The 21,680-nt window shown below is 37.0% G+C and overlaps 1 protein-coding gene across 1 annotated transcript in view; it reads right to left on the bottom strand.

Moving 5' to 3' along the window:
* Positions 1 to 2,677: 2,677 nt before the first annotated feature.
* LOC139709361 (protein henna-like) overlaps positions 2,678 to 21,680 on the bottom strand; it is a 32,987-nt gene continuing 13,984 nt past the window's right edge. The window contains exons 4-13 of the mRNA XM_071621322.1: positions 16,999 to 17,087; positions 16,135 to 16,202; positions 14,753 to 14,949; positions 13,727 to 13,862; positions 13,420 to 13,489; positions 10,653 to 10,709; positions 9,592 to 9,687; positions 5,653 to 5,786; positions 4,001 to 4,116; positions 2,678 to 2,811 (exon numbers count right to left, since the gene is read on the bottom strand). Coding sequence (XP_071477423.1) covers positions 2,768 to 2,811; positions 4,001 to 4,116; positions 5,653 to 5,786; positions 9,592 to 9,687; positions 10,653 to 10,709; positions 13,420 to 13,489; positions 13,727 to 13,862; positions 14,753 to 14,949; positions 16,135 to 16,202; positions 16,999 to 17,087 — 1,007 coding nt within the window. The 3' untranslated portion in view covers positions 2,678 to 2,767. The remainder of the gene's footprint in view (positions 2,812 to 4,000; positions 4,117 to 5,652; positions 5,787 to 9,591; positions 9,688 to 10,652; positions 10,710 to 13,419; positions 13,490 to 13,726; positions 13,863 to 14,752; positions 14,950 to 16,134; positions 16,203 to 16,998; positions 17,088 to 21,680) is intronic.

The following is a 21,680-nucleotide window of genomic DNA, read 5'->3' as shown; positions in this document are numbered from 1 at the left end:
AAGTGAGTAAATGCTAACATATTTGAAATGTGCACACATTTATCGAACGCATGAGCAATCTAAAATCAGATATAAAGTTCCCACTGTCTCACAAACCTACAAAGGTTCTTGCCCACTCTGCTTGGGTATGTCAAATTTATGATTCAAAAGCATGGGCTACTCATATGATATATGTATTTCATATGCAAATTCAGCAATGGCAAGTTGTTCATCTTAGGGCAAAATAAAACTATGATTATCAACCTCAAATCAATGATTAAAATGTATTCATGCAAATTCACTTCCACAAAAAAGACTTTCAAAGGTGGCATTTGTCAGCTAAAAACTTTGATCAGACAGAGCTAGTTCCTGTATCTCTAAACAGAAGTAGCTATCTTATGCACAACTATTAACAATAATATTGTATTTCTGAAAGTAACAGGACACCCAATGCAAAGCCTGGAAAATGTAAGATTTGATAATAATCATTTAAAATTATTGTACAATCGAATGTGTACTGTAAAAGTGAACATTTGTGTGTAATTACTAAGTATTTTTTTTTCCTATTAGCTGAGGATCAGTTTTAGTAAACTTGGATCATTATCTCTTGAATATGAGAATCTCAAAACTGTTGATATATCCACAAAAAGCAGACATATCCTATTTTCTCACCAGATCAATAGAGCACAAACTCTGATAATTTCTATACTGGTAAATTTTCCAGTTTACAAGTTAATATTGCATCATGAATGGCATGATTCATACTGGCAAAAACAACTATAAAAACAACTTTCAAAATATCAGTGCTTTTTTATTTTCGTTTCATTTGTATCAGCATAATCTTTTCTCTAGTGATAGAGAAAACAAAATTATTTTTAAAAAATGTCTCTAATTCAAATTTCAACGTACATTGTCTTGGTACAACCTACACTGCTCTTATTATAATCATGAAGCATATTTACAGCAGGTATTCAAATCTTTTGTGCAATTCCGCGACATTTCCCATGAACAATGAGAAAAAATACTGTGTAGATATAGAAAAATATATTGTAATCAGAATATATATACTTCGATAACATCTCTCATGGACAATTTAACAACAAGAATTATAAGGCTGTTCCCTGAACAATATTGTAAATATCGCATGTTTTTGTGCTTTGGATATTGAATCTATCATTTCTTTCATCAAGAAGGAAGAAGGTGGAAGTAAGAATTGTCAATGATTATCTCTTTTACAAGACAAAAATTATCTGTTCTGACACTCACTCTTATAATTTGCATATCATAATTGTGTAAAGTAATCAGTTTGAACATACAAAATACAATTATGATCACTTGGCAACATCATGTGAAGACATTGTTATATTGACTAACTCTGGAAAATAAAGTGCCAAAATTTGAATTTGGGTAAGCCAAAATTGCTATGAAAGTCTTTTCCATGATCTTGAATACAAATCATTTGATAACAAAGCAAACATCTACATGACATATTGGGTCCTCGAAACACAAGGCTTTTAGTGCAGCCTTATTTAATTAACTTCAAAAGTGATCAGGAATACATGCATTACACACATTATGAAGCATATTTATTTCAGGGAATGGTGAATACATAAAATCTTTTTGTTTAAAATAAGAATAGGCATGTAAAATACAATTGTACATTGTATACAAATGATTGTTATAATGGGCTCCTATAAAATAAGCAAAAGTATCACAACTTTTTCCACACCAACCAGTACATGTTAATCCAAAGAAACACAAACACAAATAGTTAACAAAATGAGTAAGAGAAAAAGACCGATTCATAATTTGTCTTTATGAGAGAGTAAGTGATAAATCCAGAATCTTCAGCAGAATGGACAAAACTTTAACAGCACACAGAGAATTTGCACTGCACACACTCCTAAATGTTTGACAATGAGCTAAATTCCTGTTGGTCATTCAGCCATGTCATGACTTCTGGCACTCTCCCTCTCACAATCACATTCATAACTACATCAAACTTTGAGCTGCTAAGGCCTGCTTTAGCCTTGGTTCCTGGATCAAATTAATTTTGGTCAATACATGTGGCTCAGAGCAAAATTAATACTCATCGATGTGTACCAAACGAGCAACATACACATTGTTACAAATGTCCTTTCTTTTTTTCTCAGTTGGTTTAGGCTCTTCCCTCATTTTTCAAATCGGGGATAATGCATAAGCTTGCCGGATGTAACAACTTATGGAATGCATTTTCAAACAAAGAGTGAACTTGCGTTTAAACCTGGTGACCAGAATAGTCTGTCAGTTGACATTATAGCAGGCATTAATTTCATTGTTTTGTATTGAATGCAATAACAACCTTTTTCTTTTGATATTGCCAAATACCAGGCTTGCTGTCCAGTGGATGTGCTGTCGAGCACCATTTAGATAAGGATCAGATGAATAATCATCAAATCACAGATGCTTGTCTCAGTGAATTAATAAAATGCATGTTGGTACAAATGACCTTTTTCTGCTCATGCGCAAAGTGGAATTATGAACTGGTCTATTTAAAGATGCCAATGCAATGTGGAATTTGACAAACCTTATGCTGTTTCGTTGTGTATCTCTCTGTCTATCTCTCCATCTCCAACATAGACACACACACACACACACACACACACACACACACACACACACACACACACACACACACACACAAACTCTCTCTCTTTCTCTCTCTCTCTCTCTCTCTCTCTCACTCTCTACCTCTTTCTTTCACACACACACACACACATACACACACACACACCTTGTCCGTGACTCCTCACTTGAGCTTGTCCAGGGCTTCAGACAGAATGGTCAGATCAGCTGAAAACAAAAATATCCAAGAAAAGAATTCAGTAAAAGTGATAGTACACTAGCATCACACTTTCCTTGCAAGAACTTCACAAATTTTGTGAAATTTTGCCATTTTAACCATTCACAAATCATACTTTGCAACAGCTCTCAAATAAGATTCCCTAACCAAAACCTGACTTACACTAGAATATGATTGAAAGAGATCATACAATATACTTGATTTTCATATCTAAGTTTTGAATTATTGTGAAAACAATGAATCTCATGTTCAATGAATCTCAAGTTCAATTTCAAGTTAGCATGATCAATGGGCAAACTGGTGAGCACATAGGAATTAATAATAAAACTGTTATCCTGATGGCACAACCTCTGCCAAAGCCTTCTACAGGAGGCTCAAAGCAGTTACCTTGGTGGTATGAGTGATATACAGTGTCTACCTTTGCATCTAACATGAACTGTTACTATATTTATATAGTTTCATATTTTCTTGCCAAGATATGTAATGCTTCAAACATCATGAATATTGAGTTACAACAAATGCAAAGTTTGACTGATTCATGCAAGTTCAAGAAATGTTTCACACATTGATTTCATGGTGGATATGATTAACCATATTCTTAAGCAAAAAACACATTTGGGCATGTAGCTAGGATTGCTATTTCATGGTTCTCACTGGATGTCATGTTAGAAGATTTACTGGCTTTAAATTATTCATCTGTGCCCGATATATGAATAATTTTGCTCAGACTTTGGCTATTTTCAATTTCTTTTTCCACTGTGTTTCTTTAAAAAAAAAAATCAATATCCCTTTCAATGGAGGTGAAATTGTCTAAACTGACTACACTCACCATACTAGCCGCATGATAACTTCTATGAATACTTCCATAACAATTATATGCAACCTTTCCAAAGTGTGACTGTCTTAACAAAACTGCATTTGCAAGACTTACTCAACGTATAGCTATTGGAAGTTGCAAGAGTCAGATGCACGTGAACGTGTGAAAGGCATACCTATTTTGGACTGTTACAGTCCATGGACTGAATCTAAACCAGTGATTTGATTCAATCTGCAAATTTTAAAATTTGGGCCTTAGTGCCTGTGACTGTCTATTTTGCAAATGTCCTCCCCATAAGCCCAAAGCAGCAAAATGAATTAGGGACAAATGAACATCAGATTTCGGTCTTGTCATCTCTCTACCTTTCACGTTGCACACCAGGTTCTTCAGTTGTTCCTTCTGATCAAGAACCTCCACAGACTGAGTGTACGGGTTGTAGCGAACTGAGAACGGCCGTGGGATCTTTGCGGCCCAAGTACTGGAAGAGAGAGAGAGAGAGACATCAGAAATCGAAATGAGAACAATGATGAAATTTTAGATACAATATAATTTGTTTACAATACAGGAATTAATCAAGTACCAGAGAACGTTTGGATAAACATGATCGTTTGAGAGAGAATCATTTGACATGCTCTGACCAAGGAGGTTCGAGAGATGGAGTTACATCTGACTATAATTATTCAATCAGCTGTCAGTTTTCTATGGATGGACAAAAGAATTCCACAGGTGCATTTGTGCCTTTGATGTTCGATGCTTGAAGCCGCCATCTTTCTGAGCAATCTGAAGATCCATTTTTAACGCTAACATAATATCGGGTATATGCTCTTCGTTTATATATCAAATGCAATGAAATTTCACCTAATGATAAAGCATATAAAGCAAAAGTCAATTCCGTCCGAAAATATGTGCAAAAGTGTAGATCTGAACTGTATTTTGTGAAAGTGTTTGAAATTTTACCCTCATGGAAAGCCGGTTTATCACTTTTCTCCTTATTTCCGCAGAATGAAACTAATATGGTATCATCTTCAAGTATAGTTCTTTATAAATTAATATGTCAGATTAGCGTACAGACACATACAGTCCAGTAATTTTGATATCTATTTCAGCAATATTTGAGCAATTTCTATTCGCGCACCCCCGTGCCTTTACCATTGTCAACCGCCCATCGTTTGTAAGTAGGGATAGCGAAAAGTAATTACCATCACAAAGACATATCTCTTGGAAAGTGGCTGGTGATTACGCAATGAGACACGAGTCAATTGTTCTCGCATCTGAGCGGCAGATCCAGTTTGACACATACTTCAAATATTTTTGAGTGGTGGCTTCGAGCATGGGATCAATGCGAATAAGACTGTTGTGACTCCATCTCTCGAACCTCCTTGCTCTGACCAATCTTTTAATGTTCTCAGATGAGCTGACCATTCTGGAAATGTTTGCCCAAGAGCCAACCATTCTGGAGACATTCTCCAATGAGCTGACCATTCTGGGAACATTCTCCCACGGGCTGACTATTCTGGGAACATTCTCAATGGACTGACCATTTGGAGAACATTCTAACATGTGTTGACCTTTCTGGGAATGTTCTCCAAAGGCAAACCATTCTGGGAACTTTCCGTCATCGGCTAACCATTCTGGAAATGTTTGCCCATGGGCTGATCATTCCGGGAATGTTTGCCCACGGGCTGATCATTCCAGGAATGTTCTCCTATGGGCTTGTAATTCCACTTTACATTTCAATGCATCTGAATTGCCAAAAAGTCTGAAAAATGGGTTTTAGGCCAGCAGAGGAAAAAAATCTGAAATCAGTTGAAACTCTGAAATCTCACATCCCTGATAGGTCAACATCAAGATTTGACAAATCCTTCCGACAACTGGTATGAATTATGTAGATGGGGAAACTGCTCAAAAGTTCTTAAGTGGAGGGTGATTAAAGCATGATCACTTATAATGAGTTCTCACTTGTGGACCTCTGGGTAGGGGACAAGGGTATAACTTCAAAATAAATGCTGCCCACCTCAGTTTTTCCTTGGCATCCTGGAAGCTCTCTGCCAAGTAGTAGATGGGTTGGTATTTGGTGACCGGGTAGGGTGTTGTCGAGGTCTTCTCAGGGTCAAAAGGTCGCACCTCTGGCTCATCCGACAGACAGTACTGCATAGACAGGACACACACAGAGTTCCACATCATGCATTGAAGGGACTAAGATGTTGAGCGAAGGAAAGCTGAACAGATGGACAACCCCCCTTCTTTATGTCAATAACTCACCTTCATAAGCATTAACTTGCTTGCATCAAAACCTTCAGGAGCATTGAACATTCCTAGTGGTGGGATGCATTCATAAGTATCAGAATTGACAGAAAAATGTCTGTGTATATGTATCAGTATCAATGTCTAAATTGTATTTAGACTGAACACGGTGTACAATGCCTACAAAATAATCCTGTAAATGCTTGGGGGCAGCAAACATTTTCATTCTATTGAAACAACACCCTGCAAATGATAAAAGGGGAAAAAAATTATGACCATTTGAAAAAAAAAAAATTTGAAGTGAAAACATTGATAGTCTGAAAATTAATGGTAATGTTCTTGTTAATCAAACCCTAAATGATTTCTCAAGAAATTGCTTCAAGCTGTGGTTACAACAGTCTGTTGAGAGGAAATTACAGATGTATAATGATTTTGTTCATTTATTCCTTTGCAGGGAATTTGAAGTGAGGTGAGTTGGAGTAATAGTGTCATACTTGACACAGACTTCATCAATGAATTATATATCAGTGATTGTTGTTTTTCTCTTAAATTGCATGACAAAATATCATATGCAGTGAAAAAAAAACTCTCAAAGTGGTCTATTCACATACTGGACTCCAAAATACAGAATGCATTAAAGCATACATCAATAGCATAATTTAACAGGGTAAGACTAATGTCTTGTTTCCAGTCATTTTGCTAAACTATCCTAGCTGCCCATTTTGAATCTAGTAACAACTTTTGCAGCATAATACGAAATGTTATACACAAAGGGTAGGTGAGGAATAAAATGAATCATCTGGTATAATTGTGATGTTGATATTAGAACGACGGATATCAGCAATTTCATGACTGAATTAAAAGTGGTATTACAAGTTACATGGTTAATTTCATAATGTGCATACAATGTTTTATTCCATTTAGCAATTTTCATCTTTTTTAAATGTAGGTAAACCAAACTAATAAAATTATTTTTAAAAAATTTGAAGGCCTTATTGAGCCTATAAAAAAAAATGGATAAATGGTCAGTGACAGGGTAATTAGGGGGTAACAACAGAGGCCAGAAATATGATGAGGCATACATTTGGCAAATCTGTTTTGATAACTGTATTTTCTGTTATATCATTGATGTCGCACGATTAGGCAGAGTAGAGACTTGCCATGACCTCCCCACAAAAAAAAAGTAACAAGGAAAGTTGAAAAAGAGGCATGACAGATATAACAAGTACAACAGTGGTACAGCATTGTTACAGAAGTCATCTTGACGGTATATAAGGATATTTGTTAATCCTCTCATATTCCACTGTAAGTTATAACACTGTTGCCATTCGTGAATATTTGTTGAAAGCTTGCACACACAAGCTATGCACACCAGAAACGTTGTGTATGGAAGTAGAGTACATATGCGAGGGAGGAAATGATACAACCATTAAACATGTATTATGTTTTCAGGCTTGAAAAATACTTGTTCCATTTTATTCAGGAGTAAAATGAGTTTCCTGGTGTGAAGGTTACAGAAAATACAGAATAGGAGACAGAGCTTTTTATTATGTGACAAAATTTGCCTGAACTCACCTCATAACTTTTACACTTGATAGGGTAGCAAAAGCTGCATTGTACATTTCTGGCATACATACTCTGACTTACCAGAAGATTCTAGCCTATCTGAAGTGGAATCCGTATGTTAAATTATGCTATGAGATTGTTTGTTTTGGGGTTGACAAAAGCAGTGACTTACAAAGAGCTTTACAGATTGAAAGCTGAAAATATGGAAACACTACCCTGCTAGGAAATCAATCATTTACCACTTGCAGGAGAAATATGATATGTATAAATGCACATACCATGAGCTACTTCCTATGAAGATGCCAAATATGATTTCATATTTATCTCAAATTGAATTCACTACACCAGACAATTCTGAAAGATTGGGAATGTTTAGCCAAACAGAAAATTACACTGAAAGTTATGTATGTGTTCCTACTACTATGTTTGCTCAATTTGTTTATTAATGTTCATTAAAAAATATCATTTTGAATACATTATCGCTTGGATTAATTCTTGATGTATAAGGGAAGAAAAGGACAAATGACCAAAGCAAATAAGCATATATACACCCTTACAAGTCAAAGCACTGTATATGTTCATATTGAAAAGTGAACTCACCTGCACTCATTTGTGATATATCAGTATGATCATTTGTGGTGTAGTGTATCTGAAAATGTTTTTAAATAAATACAATCAACCTCGGCTACCTTGAATCCAAAGGGACTGGAGAAAATTCTTTGAATATAAACTGAATTTCTACTTACACAATAAATTCACACATGTTTATATGCATCTGGGTATACATTTCCTTTAATTTTTAACAAGTTTTCAACTTGTGCGAGGTCCACTTATGTTAAGCAAAGTTGACTGTTATCTAAAAGAAAGAGTAATTGTGTTGATTCCGTAAGTGAATCTGATATATAGTGGATGAAAATAGACAAAAATCTTTGCAAGCCATAAGACTTGGCAAAGACCTTGTACCCTTTGTAATCTTATGAAGAGATTTTTATGAACTATGACATGCAAAATTGTCTCTCAACTACAGACAATGCCCATTAACATGGTCTTGCAGGATAAACATATAACCTCTGACATTTCATAATGGTATACAAACATCATGAGATAGAATAGGCACTCAATGACTGATTACATTTTTCAAGTACATGCACTTGAGGGAAACAGAGATATATTGTCAGAGATAGCATGACTTTTATGTTTGACTATCTGTCCTTAGCAAGGGGTGATTGCTTTAATTTTTTTTTTTTTTTTTTTTTTTTTTTTTTTGGGGGGGGGGACATTCTTCATTTGGCCTCCAAAGAGATAAGATCTAAATTTAGTGTTCATACTGAATCATACGACGACTGGACCCTGAAATTAATTTGAAGAGGGAAAGAGGAAGAACAAAATTACCTTACATACTTGTGGAACCATTAACGCAATTAAAGCAGCAGCATTTTGCTTGCAGACGTTGAAACGGTACAAAGGGGTAGGCCTACTAATCATAGATTCATGTGAACACATAACTACTGTATGCATCAAAGAGCATTTCAAAACTTGTCATGATTCACTTTTACAAGTGCAGGGGTCAAACAAAGCACATGAGGACAGATGTCCCAAGTACAGATCATGCCCCTGTCTTGCACAGATATGGGTGTTATAGGGCAATGTTGTTTTTTAAAGACAAGGGAGCGTTGGGATACCACGGAGATTCATAGATTTGCTCTGTAGGATGTCCTGCAAACACAGCTTGCTACTGTTAGGCCACAGAGATTGTCAAGCACTTGATTGTATTATGCCAATTTGGTGGGCATCTAATGTCTTTGCCAACAATATATTATTGGTATTTCATATAATATGCGACTGTCACAACAGAGTGAAGAATTAAAAAAAATGATATATTGATATCTATGTCTGGTAATGTGATTTTAACAGGCTTATGTGGTAACTGTTGATGCATCTAACAACTTGCTATAAAACTCTGTAAAGGCAACTTGCACATTTTATGTGAAAATGACTGCAATGTGGACTGTCCTGGCAGGTAAAAAATACAACATGTGTATCACCCCGCATGGGTCAGAGAAAATATTCTCAGCATACCATCTACTCCCAAACTGAAGTACAAAAGTCCAATTCTAAATCCCATCACCAGGGCCGGACTCACCTGCAGCTCTCCAAAGGAGGAGAGAAGACCAGCGCCGTAGGCCTTGATCTGACCGTTCTGACGACACATCCCAAACTCGACCGTGAACCAATAGCACTGTTGGAGAGCACAAGATAAGAAGGTATGGATGAGGATGGACAAATCTCTTCAACTCTTCTTTAGATGATTACATCAGTTGCATACAAAGGCCTAGCTCTCACATGGCAAATATGGGTTACTTCTTGTAATGGATGACTGGCTGATATTCTATCTTTCTCATAAGCACCATTCTCTATCCTGAGAAAGCATGATAGATGCAATATATCTGAGAATTTTTTATTTGCGTGCCTGTGATAAGTACTTTCTTTTCAACACTTTCTTGCTCATGATGACAGTCGTTTCTTCACCACTCTCCACATGAAATGAAAACACAGCAAGCACGGTTACTTTATCAGGTACACTACTATCTTTGGATGCCCTATTTGTTAAAAAAAAAAAAAGGTTTCTGGGAGTTGGATATGAAGACATGAAAATATCAAGCCATCATCGTACAGAAACTAATCTTTTCCCTTCAGCTGTATGCCTCTCTTGAGTACATTCCTTGTATCCTACAAGTTAATAATTCAAGTTTTTAATACACATGTTGAGTTATCCATTGTCTTTGCATAAAGTTTGCATATCAGAAAGGATTATGAATGCCTTCCATGCCTCCCATGGAATAATTACTTTAGTACTGCAAAAGATGTAAAAAAAATAATGGATTTCTATCTATAAATAGAAATCTTTGTGAATATGTGATACAAAGAGAGAGTTAATTTGGGTAAAACTACAAAACATACCATCATCAGGTACAATACACGCATATAAGGCGGCAGGGGGGAAATAAAGAATTTATCTACCTTAGAGATAACTGAGATAAAGAGAAAGCCTGAACAATCAATGTTTTCAAAATTGTCAGTGAATATCTCATAGATAACGACAGGAATTCATCTTGCAAAACAAACTTCCTATTTTCATTATGTCCTACAATAATACTGTGACGTCACATACGGGGGAAAGTACATCAGGATAAAAAAACTCACTGTGGCAAGTTTTTCGATGAACTCATCTGGCGCCCCCAGGGACAGAAGTCCAATCTCCTGCAATGTAATGAAGAAATAGACAACTAAAACTGTTATATTGAGCATTTCATTTACAAGAAATATTCATACTTCACACAAATACTCTCCTGTGATGTAGGGCCCTACTGCAGATACAATCATAAACAAAACTATAAATACCTTTGTGTTACAAAAGATACATCAACATGTATCTACTCAGGTTCAAGTTATTGCTGTTTTCATAGTTCCATGTTCCTCAAAGAAATTACAGTTGCTTTGACATTGGTACCGGTACAGGAAATAAGACTACAGTATGCATTAATGTATACAACCATAAGTTTGGATTGCACATTGCAAAATACATTAGGTACCTAGGTACGTTGTACTGTCATGTATCAGACACAAGTCACAGAAGACATTCACACCATTGCATCTCCGACTAGGCACAACTTTCAAGATGCTGAACATGTTGGGGACACTTGGGCCCGAATTCACAAAAGTGGTACAATCTTTGTCCATGGTTTAAACCATGGACAAAGACCGTAGTTTTGAATGCCCATTTCGTTACGAAATCAGTCATTTTGTCGACGAAATGTTCATTTCGTTATGAAATGTTAACATTTCGTAACAAAATGGTCATTTCATTGATGAAATGACTGATTTTGTAACGAAATAGGCCATGTGACACTTGGCGCCCCATACAAAACTACGGTCTTTGTCCATGGTTTAAACCATGGACAAGATTGTACCATCGTGAATTCGGGCCAAAGTTTCTGTGGAAGCCACATGACTTGCATTCTCAGAGACGAAAGATTTTTATCATAGACAAACCAGCTGTCTATGTCACTAACTAGTATTACTGTTGATGATACATTGTATCTACAAATATCTTCTGTTTTATAAACACATGTGACAGCTCAGCTTGTGACTTTAAAAACAAACAGAAGCACAGGTAAGGGGGGGGGGGGGAGGCTCAACAGACACACCAAAGCTTCCAAACAAATTCAACATTGATACAACTTATAACTTCCATCGACTACATGTCATAAACTTTTGTACATTGTAAGTATCTCTTCAGGGGCCTCACATACAACCACAATGTATCGTTCACATCTGGGACCCATACCATATTGACCATTGCTGGCATGTGTCACCCTTCGGACCTCCATGTGGTCAGAGAATTACTGTAAGAACAATTCCAATTATGCTTATCTCTCTCGGCATGAGATTTAATTTGAAACAAGAGATAAGTACCAGGTACCAGGTAATTGTTTAGACAACAGCTTTAGCTGTCTCTTGACACTGTTGATCAACATTGGCTCATATAATGGGGAAGCTGGCTGTCAGAAGATTGCGATGGGCTCAAAAGTGCATACAAGGTGTGAGGTATAGCCTGAGCCATACTCTATGGCTGCCGATGGTCATGCATTATAAGATGGGGAGATAACAAAGAGCAATCAAGGAGAAACCCTAGTGTCACATGCATCTCATGTGGCAAAAATAAATCCCAAATGTAGGAGGCTTTTATATTTGCTAGCCAGAACATGAAGAAATATTAGTGTGCTTTAGATCTGTGTCACGAAGGCTAAGACGATGTTAATTAGCCAAAAAATGGTGTTCTGTCCATGTATGAGACGACTGTTTTGATTGTCTAACCCAGGAGGATGCGTCGTCTTAGCGTTCGCGTCGAAGATCTAAAGCTCCCTATTATTGTTATTATAATGAAAATTAGAAATAGAGTTAGTATAATAAAATGTAGTGTTCAATTCTGTTCATTTGATCCAAGAACTTCCCCTCTTCATCCCCTCTGCTCCTTTCCCCATTGAAAGAAAAAAAAAATAGCTGTATATCATGCTGCATATATTTGAAAATGCTCCTAATTTACTGTGGCAAACTAAATACTGCACAGCATATCTTTAGGGCACTTCATATTATGCCTTTCAAGATATAGAGCTCAGTAATGTAACCTACACAATGCATGTTTTATCACTCAGCAATCAGTATGTAATCGCTACATGTTGTCTGTCCAAAGAGCAGCTGAGAGCTCGACAAACACTTGCCTGAAATCAATATAACGGAAGATAAGTCGTGACAGATAAAACATTCTGTTTCAGAAACTGGATGTTGAGATTAATGAGATCACACTGCTTGACCCCTACACATGTCAATGGCACCTGAAAGACTCACATGGTGCAAAGAAGATGCACCACACCCACAACCAACCCCCATCAACACACACAAGCTTTATTTGCTGTAAGATAAAACACATAAAGCACATAATTTTGAACCAGCATAGTCAATGTCAAAGCCCATTAAAAAATACAAAATACACTGTAAAGATCACGTGAGCGATATCTCCCCCACCCCCCTCCCAAGTTTATATGCCCTCACATTTGATTGTCCTACATTTTCACAAATGCATTACAAAGGCACTTCATGTGCTGCTATACTAGCTTTACATCTCTTAGAGTGATCAAAAGTTCATTGTAATTACAAATACCTACAATGCAAGTGAATTTTACCCATACAATACTCAATTTTCAAACTCAAAATTCTCACATAAACTTTCAAATAAAATATGACATCATAAAAAACACTCTTTAGATGTTCTTTAAATTGTGTGAGTGATATACATAAGCTGTAACTATGACACTACATGTCATATATTTTATCAGAGGAGTGCTTTACAACCTGTCATAATTACTTGCGCTGCCCTTTAAGCTGTTCCACCTGACAGCATAGAACTTACCTGGGAAAACTGGGCAAAGCTGGGATCAGCGAAGAGTGGAACATGACCAAGGAGCTCATGGCAGACGTCCCTGCAATAAGAGGAGGGACACAAAAAATTACAACACGTACAAGTACATGCATCTTTCTTTCTCCTGGCAAAACATTCAACATCACTTTCTCCAGACTGGTATTACTATGGTACATCACTAAAGTAGCACTTGGTAACACATGTACATTTATATGATTCTTCAACAAAAACTAAAAGTATGTCTCATGAGTGCATACATGTACAGAGGTGTGACAGTGTGTGAATAGTTTGTACTTACGGCTCAGGGGTGTACATGGGCTTGCTGGGGTGTCTGATGTACTGGGTGCTGTGGAACACGCGGAAGGCAAGTCCGGCAAGGAAGTCACGGGATGAAACAAGTCCAGCAACGGGGCGCAGAGTAAAACCAGTGCAGTCTGATGGGCAATGCCAGACAAAATTTAAAGAATGTATAAAAAAGAGAGAGAGAAATAGCATGTCACAAGGAAGCAGCAGAAGGTTGTAAGATGCATACTTTGAAGTCAATGGAATTTTCACCCCCAGTGTCTCATACAGGCATCAGTTCACTGTTTTGCATCCATGTTCATTCGTGAAATTTGTTAAACTTTCACTTTGATAATATAAGCTGCATTATTCCCGCCTTCATACACACACATGAACATATAAAAATGAAATTGGTTCCAGATTTGGGTTTGAACAACAACAAAAAAATAATAATAATAATGATAAACTGGTCTACACAATGTCGTTATGTGTGAATTGGAATAATGTACATTCGATATCAAAGTTAACCAAATGGTCTCTTTCATTTTTCTGTAGCTATTAATTATGATTAAGAAAAATATATATATTTCTCCAAGCCAAAGGATCTAATCATGACTATTCATACAAAAACAACTGAAATGGTTCACAAAGAAGTGTGTACTGGTAATCAATACACATTCAATCTCATGCCTGCATCTCATATTTGTGATTATTTATTCCTTTTTGGATGTTACTGGCCTCAAAGTTAAGTTTTTATGTGATGGGCTTTATACTAAATACAGTCTATTTTCTCTCACATGATTGACTTGATAACTGTCAGGCCACTGTAAGGAGAAAATTAAAACCAGCTACGTGTTACAACAGTTTGTCTGTTGAGAATGAGAAGGGCATTAAGTTGTCTCGAACACCATGGGTTTAGTGGCAGCTTAACATCCTTTTTAATTCTTACCTGACAAGTTATAGGTTCAATCACCAACAATCTGTCAATTACAAATAAGTGAATCTTAAACATTATTTATCATCACTCATTCCAAGCTCCTACCTTTCAGGAAGTTGGAAACATCCTCCAGCTGGGGGATGTTGTCCGGCTGGTAGCCACAGTTCTCGCGGAGGAGCGGGAAGACGTAGTTGAACTCTTGGCAGGCATGCGTCTTGAAGAGAGTGGTCAGCTTGTTGAAGATGACCCCCCAGGTCTTGACCTCCTCCTCAGAGTAGGTCACTCTTGGGATGGGCTGACCACTGCAAAGAACATAATTATGGTATGAGGATCATGGTCTGAATCTCCAGGAGAGATGGCCCTCTTTAGGGAATTATCGCAGAGGCATCGTTACAGAAATCTGAAGATTAATGACTAAACTTTGTACTCACTTTGCAAACATGCTACAATATTCCGTGTCACGATAATTTGTCGATAGATAACATTAACATGAAAAATCCAATGTTTAATGACATTAAAAGGTACCTTTAACCTGGGGCATTTCACAAAAATATTGCCATGATTCATTTCTGTGCATGAAATCAAGAAGCAAGGTTAATTGGCATGTATAAATGTAAGCTTGTTTAATTCAAGAGAGCTTATTTTGGGGGATAGTTTACCCCTCTGCTGAAGAAAACATCCCAAACTCAAGGACTCTCGTCTTTCATGTTTCCTAGAGTGCACATTTTGGCACGTCACTCTTCCTCCACAAAAATGAGGCAAGGCCACAATACACTAATAAATTGCAGAAAAGACAAAAAAACAACAAAACAACAACAACCAAGTTTTACAACTGAATAGATTTAACAGCTCCAGGCCTTGAAATCAGCGAGTCCGACACAGGCCAAATTACACACAGCAGTGTGGCTGGAAATCAATTAGCTGAGACTGGTGTATGACAAGCTCTTTTTCCACTGCATCCTTCACACCATTTTGGTTTCACTATAAAGCTATTTTCATGAGAACTTTCAGGAACTAGAAACACATTATTTGCCAAAAACAAAAGACAAACAAACATTAAGCGCTGTGGTTTTTCCCTCTTTTTTGTTGCTGTTGTTGTTGCAGTATCACTGATCTCTGTGACAGTTTAATTCTATTTTCCTTCATGTGCAACAGGACAACATGCACTTGGCTTGCTGCTGCTCATCACTTATCTCAACCACACCATGTAGGAAGCTGGCTCAAATATCAATTACCAGGTTTATGGCACATCATAAGCTGGAAACGTACCACAGAGTGTGGATATGTTGTTGTCTATCATGTTCATGTTTGTTTGTTTGTTTTGATGTGTGTCTGTCTGTGTGTATTGTGTTTGTGTGTGTGCAAATGCAACGATCTGCATGACTTAAAGAAGCTACAATAGTCACTTGCATTTCACATACAGCACTAACAAACCTTGACCTGGTAGTGCACCAAACGTTTTGCAACACTTGGCTGTCTATACTTACTGGCGGTAGGCAAGAGCAAGGTCAGCAAAGTACTTTCGCCGCTCACGGTACACTGGGTCGGTGAATCCCTGTAGAGAGATAACAGTTAGGTTTGTAAAGGCTTGATAATAGGCTCTACCTATTTGAGTAATTACTACAAACATTATCCATAACACACACAAAGTATTCACACATGTACATGTACCTTGCATTATCAAGTTGGCATACATTCAAACTGAGGTTCCTTCACCCCGCAATCACCTTTGCCTGTATACATTCAATGCCATAAATGGTTGAGCAATGCTCTAAGGCGACTGTTTCATTATTTATCACCTGGCTTTTAATAATCAAATATCAATTTCAAAAATTCTGGTGAATCTCATGCATGGAATGAGAGATTTACTTTTGTAACGAAACGAAGACCTATGAAAATAAAATATACGTCATGCATGTACATTATGCACTACACTGTATTAATACTCTAAGATAAGATACGATAAGATGTATCCATTACTCTTCTTCCTGGAGGATAAGTCCAATGTATACTTAGGATTATAGTAGGTATACTGGGAATAATTTTATTCCTCATTCAATTATTTTGATTAACATCAAACAAAATGGAATAAAAATTTGTTGAATTATGCACTCATTTCACCACAAATTACCACTCCTGAAAACAGTCGAAAAAGAATGATGAGTTTTTATGTCCTGTGTGTGGACACCTTGGTGCATGCTTTCTGATTTTTTTTTTTATTGCAATGTTGTATCAAATTTCCTAATTCCCAAACTGACTGATGGCATTGTGCCAAGATTCATATCCATTAAATTCTCAGACATAGGAAAAGAAAGAAAAAACAAACAAACAAAAGAAAGAGGGTTGCCTACTGGATGGTCAGACTCCAATTCTCCTCCGGCATTCAGGATATGGTTGGCATACTCGTCAAGATCTTTGATCTTACGGGGGAACCAGGGGACTGGGAGGGGAGAGTAAGAAGAAAAAAGAAGTCAACTATTTCAGCTCATGAGAACGACTTCAAAAAATTAAAAAATGGGAGCAATTTCTTGCATTTCAATAATCAGAGAAAGTAATGTCTACAGTCTATCACTCATCACAGCCATGCTTTATCAAAGGCTCAGAGAGTTGAGTAGCAAATCACTTGTCAGTATTGCTAAGCTGATATAGTTTGCATATTTACAAACCAAAAAGAGAAAAACAAACAAATCTTGCCATGTATGACTACAGGGAGGAAGCATGGGTGTGCAATCTAAAGCGGGCTGTAGTTCTTTCAGTCATCTACGTGTACTTTGCTCACTAGCTTTATTCTACAAAGCACAACATGCTTTGATATGCTTGCAGGGAAATACTAAATAAACCTACTTGCCCAAGACAAACAATATATTATCATGCACGACAGAAGGTACACTTGAGCACGTGCAAATTATTCAGAAGTCCTTTCAATATTTTAACAGTAGCTTTCAGGCTGTATGTGAAAATAAACAATCCTATAATCAAGTCAACCTTTCTCTTCCTCAAATAGTTATGCTGACATGATTACAGCAAAGGAAATTCCATGAAGAGTCATTCTTTCCTGTCAATTTGAGCGCAGAAAACACATTTTGACTTGTTATAAGAAATTCAAACAGGCAGCTGTTGGAAGGGTGCCTTGCTTGTGTCTCCCCAAGGAAATTGAGATAAAATGTACAAGTACACAATAACATCTCAGTTTGCAACTTACATTCCACTGCAGGGCATCAACCATTGGTGTGATGGAGTTAGATGCGTGTGACGCCATGCAGGGTGGGGGTGGGGAGGGGGGAGGGCGAAGGGTGGGGAGGGGGCGAGAGGTTGGGGAGGGGGAGGGAGAAGGAAAAGCAAGAATATACTTGCAGGGAGAACATAAATGACAAAGTAAAAGAGGTCACAGAGAATTTGGAAAAAGAAGGGAAAGCAAGAAAGGTATGAGGTGGAAGAATATTGAATGATGAAATGGAGCATGAGGAAAAAGTGTATGCTGGGAAGAGGTATCAAAAGGGGAGAGGTTGAAGGGAAAAGAAAGAAAATGAAAAAGGAAATAGAGGAATATGGTAGAGATATGAAGAGCATGAAGAAATTAAAAAAAAAAAAGATTAAAGAAAAGAGATGTGAGAAAGTGAGAGAAAGAACACAAAGGGATATTGGAGGATGGATGGTTGAGACAGAGGATTAGAAAGAGCATGGGTAGAAAGGGGGAGGGGAAGGGTGATGGGGGGGGGGGGGGGGGGGTAAGGATTAGAGGTATTGCCGAGGGGTGAGGGGGTTAGAAGGAGGCACGGAAGCAGGAGGCACATGTATTGAAATAAAAAGGAACAATAGGGCATTAGGGATCAGACAAGAACAGGAATACACACAAAGGGTTAAGACAGACATGACACACAAAAACCAAACAGAACAAACAAATAGACACAAATCGACAAGAAAAAGGGTTTGACATTCGGTAGTTCAAAAATTGTGAACGAGACACAGAGGACCATGGTCAACGATGACACGGTGATTGGATTGTGTGGCCATTTTGGTGAAGATGAAACACGGCATGGACAAACAAAAGACAAAGAATTTCTTAGTTTGATTAAAAGTAAGTACTTTACAAAACTACCAGTCAAAATTAAAATTTTCGAATCTAAAATTGTGCAGGTGCCATCTAAAAAAACTAATCAAACTATATCTTACTTTATAATTGCAGGCCATGCACTCTACATGTAGATTAAAGAAGAATTCTGGTCCAGTTAAAAGTTAGTCTGGAAAGAACGAGGGAAGACTTCTTTAAGATCACAACAAATAAATTTTGATTTAAAAATCACAAAAAACTCAAGGAAGTTATGAAATTGTGAAATTTCATTCCTTTTTTTTTGGAAAAGCAGTTCTCCAACAGTTGATATGCATATGGAAATGAGAGAGCTGATGAGATGTCATTACCTTACATTTTTCTATTAATCGTATATATTAGGTTTTTCTGCCATGAAGTGTAAAATATAATGTTATTCCTTGCTGAATTAAAAAAAGAATAACCAGTCAGACATGTTAGGATTTCAGACTGGAGCATGGTTGCATGTGGAAAAAAAAACCAATTTAACAAAAATGGAAATCTCAAGATTTTGTGTACAAACTATGTACACTGTACAATATATGGCAAGTTGTGAGGCGACGACATCGTCAATTCACTCACTTGCATATTGACTGTTCCAGAACTGTTTTGTGAAAATTAGCCAAACTTCGCAACTTAATAATTCACCAATCTTTATCCAATTTGTAATTAAATTTTCATCAGATTTTACTCTTTCTCATCAGACTAACTTTGAAAGACTCTGGAATTCCCCTTTAAGCATGCAATCAAGTACTTGATAAAGCTTGTTCATCATGCAAATCATTTAGCATTGCATATTCTAGGGACAGCAAAGAAACACATGCATTAAGCAGGAGAAACTACAGCATGTACAGCTTACTTTGGGGGGCAGGTTAGGGTAGCACTCGATGAGTGTACAAATCGTTTCAGAGTTACAACCGACAGTAGAATACATTTTACTGAAATTCTTTATCCAAGTTTTCACTAGGACCTACACATCTCAAAAAATGCAGGACCTGTCCATAATTGAACTTGAATGACTCAAAAAACAAACAAACAAACAAACAAACAAAGGGTGCATTCGAGCACTCTAAAGCGAACCAAAGCAAACTGAACCAAAGCGTACCATACCGAACTGTGCCAGTTTTGGAGGGTTCGAGCACTCTGTGGAGAAAGCGTAACTCACAAGTTATTTTAAGAAAAGGTCATGCTTGTTTGTAGCAAGAGTGTCATCCACCTGGCGCTTGAATTACTTACAGCTGTCCCGAACAAAGAGAATGATGTCTTTGCATTGTGATATATGCGCAAAGTCATGCGCATGCTTTACGCCGAACTTTGGGTATGCTTTTGGAGCACATCGGGAAGTGGTCCACTTTTGGCTCGGTACAATACGGTATGGTACACTTTAGGAGCGTTCGAGCGCTCTTCTGGCGCAGGTACGGTACGGTACGGTACAGTTCGCTTTACGAGAGCGCTCGAACGCACCCAAACACTGCCATGTGTAAGAGTGACCGACTATTGATTGGCTATTAACAGTTGAGAACATAGAACACAGTATAACAACTACACTGTTGCATCTTTTTCTACTCATGTGGTGACATTTAGCACATGCACCTTAATGCCTTCACCCAGAGAAGCTAGATATTGGATCGATAGATAGATAATTGATTACATAATAGCCGAGTGTTACACTAACTATTGTCCTCCCTAAAACATGGTTGCAGACAGGCAGGCAAGAAAATGCATGTACGTACAGTGCACGATGCATACAGATCTGTTAATCAGTTGAAAAGGATGGTCCGAAAGTCATTGAAATAGAAAAATGATGAGAATTTCATACCTGTATGAAAAAGTGATAAATTTAACAACATATTTGCTGTTGAGCATCAGAATGTGTGATATACCAGGGTAGGCCTACAATGAATGTTTTTGGTCTGTTTTTGTTTTGTTTTGTATTGTTGGTTGATCGATTTCTGTTTTTATTTTTATTTTATTTTTTATTTTTATCAATTCAGAGGGTGGGGTATGAAGGAATGCAAAACAAGCAGCCCTTGCAGGTTGCTTATTCCTAAAACCTGGAATTTAACCTACTGAATCTCCAGTCTGGAATTTGAGTAGCACTTAGGTCACAAGTGATGGGGTTACAATGTAAATAGCAGTCTGATAGTCACACAGTGCCCAGCAGGAATGAGTTTCTTCACTATCGGTATTCTATCATAATAAATTCATTTTGACAGGATGTTTCTCTAGAGGAAAGCTAGAGAGAAAAGAAACAAATGAAAAAGATATGAAGAAAAAGGAACTGAAAAAATATAAATAAGAGAAATAGAAATGCCAAAGCAAATCCCTGAAATATTGTGCCTAAAACCACTGCTCAGAAGAAAATTGACACTCAGAATTTTTGGATAACACTGTGTTTATGCTCTGCATTTAGAGAGCTATAGGCAGAGTGTTCAAGAGGCAACACAATGAAATAAGGACACTAAACAATCAAACAATGATATTGATTGCACCTGTGTAGACAGAGCTATATCACTTTTCATTTTTGGTATCCACAATGGAGAAGTTGAACTGATACTCTTATTATTCTTTGTGGGGATTGGTATACCCTATAAAAGATAGGCCTATACAATTTGTGTATGTACAATTTACCTTCGAGGGTACACTATTTAATTCTGAGACTCACTGCACATAAAGACGTTTCAGATTCTTTATTTCTTACATACATGTACAATGTAGCTGTAGGTCACATAAAAAATCTGACAGTCCACAAAACATTTTTTTCAATGATTTTTGAAATGGCATTCATATGGTCTGCCCCCCTCGTCTATCAATCATTATTGATAAATGACATCCATTTTACTGCTTTAGATTTAAACAAAAAAAAAAAAACGAAAAAATGAAGAATATCTCCTTCAAAATATTTAACAAAACAAGATGAAAAAGTGATTAGCAAATTTTACAATT

Source organism: Diadema antillarum, unplaced genomic scaffold (assembly GCF_040938485.1).
Source record: "Diadema antillarum isolate AM-2024a unplaced genomic scaffold, OU_Dant_1.0 scf00000037, whole genome shotgun sequence".
In the NCBI taxonomy this organism is placed as follows: Eukaryota; Metazoa; Echinodermata; class Echinoidea; order Diadematoida; family Diadematidae; genus Diadema; species Diadema antillarum.
The sequence above is the reverse complement of the archived record's forward strand: the minus strand, read 5'-3'. Positions and strand labels throughout refer to the sequence as shown.